Genomic DNA, 6,000 nt, shown 5'->3' with positions numbered 1-6,000 from the left:
AGATCATGCGTAAACAAAATCAGAAAATGTTGGTAGCTCGACATCTACACAGTTAAAATTATCGATGGTCTTAACAAGTGGTGTACTAATGAGAATTAGTAAACCTGTCTGTGTCTGGTGACTCTGATGACAAATGATCTTAACTCTAACAGATATTGCGGGTGTGATTCAATTCCAGATGGCGTTTTAGTCCGCAGAGTAGATGTCTACAAAAATATTAATAGGTAATCACTCATAGTAGTACCTACAGATTAGTAGGTCGCTCTCTGCCAGTAGGTATAAACAAATGCCAGGAGGCATCAAATAGCAGTAACAATTAAAATATTACGCAATTTATAGGTTATATCTCAACCACACAACCGGTCGACTCACCTACGCAATTCTGAGGAGATAGTTCTCGAGAGAGATAAGTTGGAAACCGGTTTATGCCTGGTGATTCTGCTGCTGTTTACTAGATATTGCGGGAGTAGTTCAATGCCGGATAGGATTGCAGCACGCAAAGTAGTTACTTTCCATATTATCATTAAAACACTTTTTTGACAAAGCAATGCTTTGTGCCAGTAGCTGTAGAGTAAAAGTCACAATATACCTTTTTAGTAGTGACGTCACATACGCCAAATAATAGACAACCCCATAATATACATTGACATGAAGAATTTCTCAATATTTTTAATAGAACGATATTCGACCTTGGAAAAAATGTATTCTTTGTCAAGACCTTAAATATCGCGATATTCTGGCAATATTAGAAATATTTAAGAAGTTTCAAACTTCAAGTGACAAACTAAAAGAATTATAGAATTTATATATTTAAATTTATAGAACAATATTGACTTTTATAGTAATTAATAAATTAAAATTATATCAATGTTACTGAGCATGCGCATTAAAGATAATTTCAAGAACATTTGATTATGGTTAAGAGTACGTCCATAATAAACCACTTGAAGAAATTGCTTTCGTTATTTATTTCATAATTTATTTATACCTGATGAGGTATAAGAAATTTAAAATTTTAATCTGCAGTATGATGGTCTTTTTTTCGGATTAGATTGTTTAAATTTTGTTTGGCTTTCTAAAATGATTGGTATCACTGAAAGAAAACAACTTATATTGAGGAAAAAAACTTTATTTTAATGGAGTCATCAAACAAGGAATTACAAATATAAAAACCTTACAAGGCACCAGAATAAAAAAAACTAAGCAAATACTGTTAGCAGTTACAACAAAGCTACTTATTAAGAAATTTACAGCGAAATTAAAGAAATCAACTCACAGCAATTTAGCAGTGCAAAAGATTCTTTGACCATCCAAAGAGACATCAAGGTCTTTCCCTCCAGTTTCCGGTAGAACTAGTGCTGGAGGTGTCCCTATGATAAGGATGACTGTTTACCACATTCCTTTCACTCTTTGAGAAATGCTTCTCGCGGTTGTGTCTGTTTCTATCGTCGTACCTGTAACTCCTAGATGTCCTCCCGTTGGAGTCGTTCTTGTTGAAACTACGAAAGCTTGAAACTTTGGGCTCTCCATGCGTGTCCCCTGGAAAAATTGAGTCGATCAAGAATAAAACCCTCATGAAATATTTGAAGGTGAACCACCATTGCTTTATTTAAAAAGGTACTTACGTTTCCTCCAGTCTTCATGTGTTCTTCCTGATCTATTGTAAGAACCTCTTCCCGGATGGTCATCGATGTAATCTTGCAAGGCGTCACCTAAAGGTGAGGAATATTCATTAAATTTTTTCGAATTCGTATCTGCGCCGTGTTCTTCGCGACTGTTCGTCACTTTTCCTTTCGAATTTTTTATCTCGTTTATAAAATGAAGGCGGTGCATCGGGTGGCCTCGGGCTGCCTCAAATTCTGAAACAAAATTAACAACATTTCATTTTGTGTGGACAAAATTAGAAAAAATAGTACTATGCATGCTAAAAACGGAATATTTTCTAAAACATCTCTGAAGACGTATGACATGGAGTGATTCTATTCAGTTTTCCAGAATTTCTAATGGTTCATGGTCGTATGGGCAGTTGATAAAGAGTAAATTATATTGTTGCGACTAGAAAAAAATGTGGTACATTTTAATCAAAGTGTAATTATTAAAGCTGATCAGTATGACCACCGCCATGTGAGATGCATAATTGAATACTCTGTCGAAGCTCTTGTTCCCAGTTGTAGTTCTCCATATTGTTTTCCATTTCATCAAACGCTGTATGAATGTTCTCAATGAGTTTTGTTTATTTTATTTAAAAAATAAGTCGCATTATTTAAGGATTGTATCCAATTTAATTAATAAGTAACAGCTGTATGGAAAAGACGTTTTTATTACACAACAAAAAAGTTTTTTTAGTTCCACTTAACTCGTCTTTATGACATTTAGAAAGAGAAAATTCCAGTGGTCTTGTAGGCTCTTTCAACTTAAATTAAATTATGTAATAGTTTAAGTTTCGTTACTCTACGCTATACGTCTTCAAAGACATTTTGGAAAGTATTTTTTTTAATTTAAGCTCTATTTCGAAACCAAAGTGTTTTCATAGAATAACTTTTAATTTTCACCAATAATGTTCAAATTTTAGGATAATAATTGTATAAAGAATCCAAACGCTACAATACTAATTATCCTGTTTTAACATGAACTTGTTATAAAATTCATTTGAGTTAAAACAAGATTGGTTAAAAACAAAGCGGGTAAGGAAAATTGGATATTAAATTAATCTGCCCTATTGCCAATCAAGACCAAACCTTATAATTTATTTCCACGGTGTCAGAAACATAGCTTTTGTGAAATAAATTTTCCTTGCAGAAATTATAAAATTAAATGACTGGTTTAGTTAGATTGTATACAATTTTAGCTACTTTACGTACTTTAAACTGGGTATACCTAGATAAAAAATGATAAAATTTAGTGCATGCAATAAAACCCCGACAACTACTTCCGCCTAGAATTTTAATTCTCTTTTATGTATTTCCGTTTTAAAACTGCCACCAAATATGTAACGCGAGTGACGTTATAGTTCGAAAAAATATTCATATAATATAGTCCAGTAGGCAGGGGTTGAGAAGAAGCAATTTTCCATAAAATTAAAATTTATTTTACAAATCAGCTATGTTATAGAACAGATTAAAATGCACGAAATGTTATTAGCAATTTACGTAGCTCTTGAAAATTATTTATTTCGTGGAACACTGGTAAAAAAAAAACACTGACAGTGGTTATATGGTTATACAGGGTGCTTGGTAAGTCGATGCATTCCTTGCAGGAGGTTAGTACAAGTGATTTGTGATAAATTTCCTTAATATACCATATTCCGAAAACGCTTAGTTTGTGATCTACAGGGTGATAAAGTTTTAATAAAAAAATGCAAATTTATAAATATTGCGGAAACCGCTCAGAATATTTTAATGAAATTTGACAAGCTTTGACAATTAACAACAATACATGTTTTACGATAAAAATATTGTTTTTAGTTTCACCAGTGGCGTGCGCACAGGCACGTCTTTGGATATTTTTAAAGAAAAAAATTATACGCCACTGATTTTCCTTAAAATAAAAATAATTTTTCAATTCCTTGTTCAATTTGGAAAAGAAAAGGTATCTGGACTGTTTTTCTTACAACGCACCGTTTTCGAGTAAAAAAAATAAAATCGATTTATTGCATAGCGTAATCCGGTTTCAATAATTTGAAAAAATAGCAGAAATTATGCACTCAGCTTTTTTGTAATAATTTTATTACAAAAAATTATTATTCTTCGCAGTTAACATCAGTCTAAAAAATTTTTATCAGTTTTTAGATTCACTTTTCACTATCTATTATTTGACAAAATTAATAATAGCTCTCGCTGTGAGTGTTTCTCTTCGAAATTGAACAAGGAATTCAAAAATAATTTTTATTTTCAGAAAAATCAGTGCTGTATAATTTTTTTCTTTAACAATATCTAGGGACAACCTCCTGCAAGGAATGCATCGACTTACACACACCCTGTATACATTTAAGAATTTACGTAGCAAAAAACGCTTTTTATTTGTTTTTCTTCACTTTTGTCCTAAATGAAATTTTCTACTACAGCCAATAGTTTTGCAATTAAGAAAGCATGTCAAAAATCGATGTTTCGCTTATATGAATCCAGAACTAGTTTCAAAAAAGTTCATACGGTTTAATTAATGTTTAGAAAATGGAAAAATATGGATTTTCGTTATTTTTTTGTAACGTAAATTATTATTTTGTCCTCACTATGTGCCGCTTATGCATTTTAATACATCTTTTAACACATTTGTAGCCGATGTGTGACAAAAATATTGTAGTTCATGGAAAATGACCACATTCACCATGTTCTGGGTCGTCGCCACTGGACTAATATACAGACGTCCAAGTTTTCAAGCACTTACTCGCAATGGCATCGTCTGGCGACATATCCAATCGATCCACCATGTAGTGACAGATGAAGTAGCCCGTCCTATTTAAGCCGTGTGTACAGTGAACCCCCACTAGGGCATCTGTAAACAAATGACGGGGACGTTAAACATTAACTCACATAAACAATACATGCAAAAATTTGAGATCGGGTATCAACATCGACTTTAAACAAAACAATTTGGACGTTTTACCAATAAAAAAAGAAATAATTTTATGAAATACAGACAACATATATTTACTAATACAATGTGTCGGTTTGAATTGGGGTTATATTTATATGGAGGCTACTTTTGACCTTTAGAAACACGTATCACAAGTTTTTTTTTCCCCATCATTGTATGAAGAGCAGTTCCATAGAGACGTAGAATCAACAACAAGAATCAAAATGAACATCAGGGCGGGCCTGAGGGTTCTGGTGGCGGGTTTGCCCCTACAGAGCCTAGACCAAGAACATCAACCTGTCGGCGATCGGGAATGTAGATCATGGTATAAAAATTCAGAAAGCATAGTGCTTTAAATATCAGCAGCATACGTGAAAACGTTAAAACCAAAATGTTTATAAGTTCGAAATCGGTATATGTTTGGTGATTCTACTGACAATTACTTCAGATATTTACTGGATATTGTGGGTGTACGTTGGACAGGGTTGTAGTCTGAAGAGCAAATTTGTTTCCCACAGCATTCGTAAGCTTCGCCTACTATAACACTAGTCATACTGTCATAATACCTACAGATTAGTAAGTCACTGCTAGTACAAAGCAATGATTTGTACAAGTAGGCGCTGAATAACAGTGACAACATAATCATGCCTTGTAGGTTATATCTCGTCCACACACAAATTTTATAGTTGAACTCATGGTTATAGAGCTTCAAAGCAAACCTCCATTTATTTTTAAAGAGAAGAGTAGTTGGCCATGGTCTACAAAAATGTGTTTGCTTTCCGAAGATATACACTGTGTCAAAATGATGGAACAAAATTCATATTATATTATATAAAACTGACAAAAAAGTATGTATAACCTTATACAGGGTCGGAAAGTCTCCATGGTTCATCGGCCGTTACGTGAGAGCGATAAAGGAAGTCATAGAAATCCGTGCGATAGAGAAAGATGGCTATAATGAAGGCGTCTAATAGTCACCGCCCATTTCGCCCTTCCACAAATAAGAAGTGGATCTTATTTCTCACGTAACGGCCGATGAACCATGAGGACTTTCCGACCCTGTATAACTGAATTCGTCTTTAGAAGGGTCTATTCACACTATAAATATAGAGCGTCCTTTTAAAAAAATATGCCGGTAATGTTATAGGTCTGTCAAACATGGCTCAAAAAAATAGAAAATATTGCAAAAAAGCGACAATTTCTATCTACTAATTGACCTGTTTCAGCGATTTTTTTAAATTTCAACTGGAAAAAAAATATGAATTTTGTTCACACAGTATATAACGAGCGTTCAAATAAAAACGTGGTCGAAGTTGGCTCTGACACATTGGACGTAGGGAGTAGCTTATAGCGACCAACTTAACCTCATTTCTCAACGAGCTGTATAGCAGATGTCAGTTTCAATAACGTTAATGACTATATAACTTT

At 33.5% G+C, this 6,000-nt stretch overlaps 1 protein-coding gene across 1 annotated transcript in view; it reads right to left on the bottom strand.

The window, feature by feature from the left end:
- Positions 1 to 1,142: 1,142 nt before the first annotated feature.
- LOC108905708 (mRNA-capping enzyme) overlaps positions 1,143 to 6,000 on the bottom strand; it is a 51,692-nt gene continuing 46,834 nt past the window's right edge. Inside the window, exons 5-7 of the mRNA XM_018708691.1 lie at positions 4,384 to 4,491; positions 1,626 to 1,859; positions 1,143 to 1,539 (exon numbers count right to left, since the gene is read on the bottom strand). Coding sequence (XP_018564207.1) covers positions 1,322 to 1,539; positions 1,626 to 1,859; positions 4,384 to 4,491 — 560 coding nt within the window. The 3' untranslated portion in view covers positions 1,143 to 1,321. The remainder of the gene's footprint in view (positions 1,540 to 1,625; positions 1,860 to 4,383; positions 4,492 to 6,000) is intronic.

This window comes from Anoplophora glabripennis, unplaced genomic scaffold (genome assembly GCF_000390285.2).
Source record: "Anoplophora glabripennis isolate ALB-LARVAE unplaced genomic scaffold, Agla_2.0 scaffold31, whole genome shotgun sequence".
Taxonomy (NCBI): domain Eukaryota; kingdom Metazoa; phylum Arthropoda; class Insecta; order Coleoptera; family Cerambycidae; genus Anoplophora; species Anoplophora glabripennis.
The sequence above is the reverse complement of the archived record's forward strand: the minus strand, read 5'-3'. Positions and strand labels throughout refer to the sequence as shown.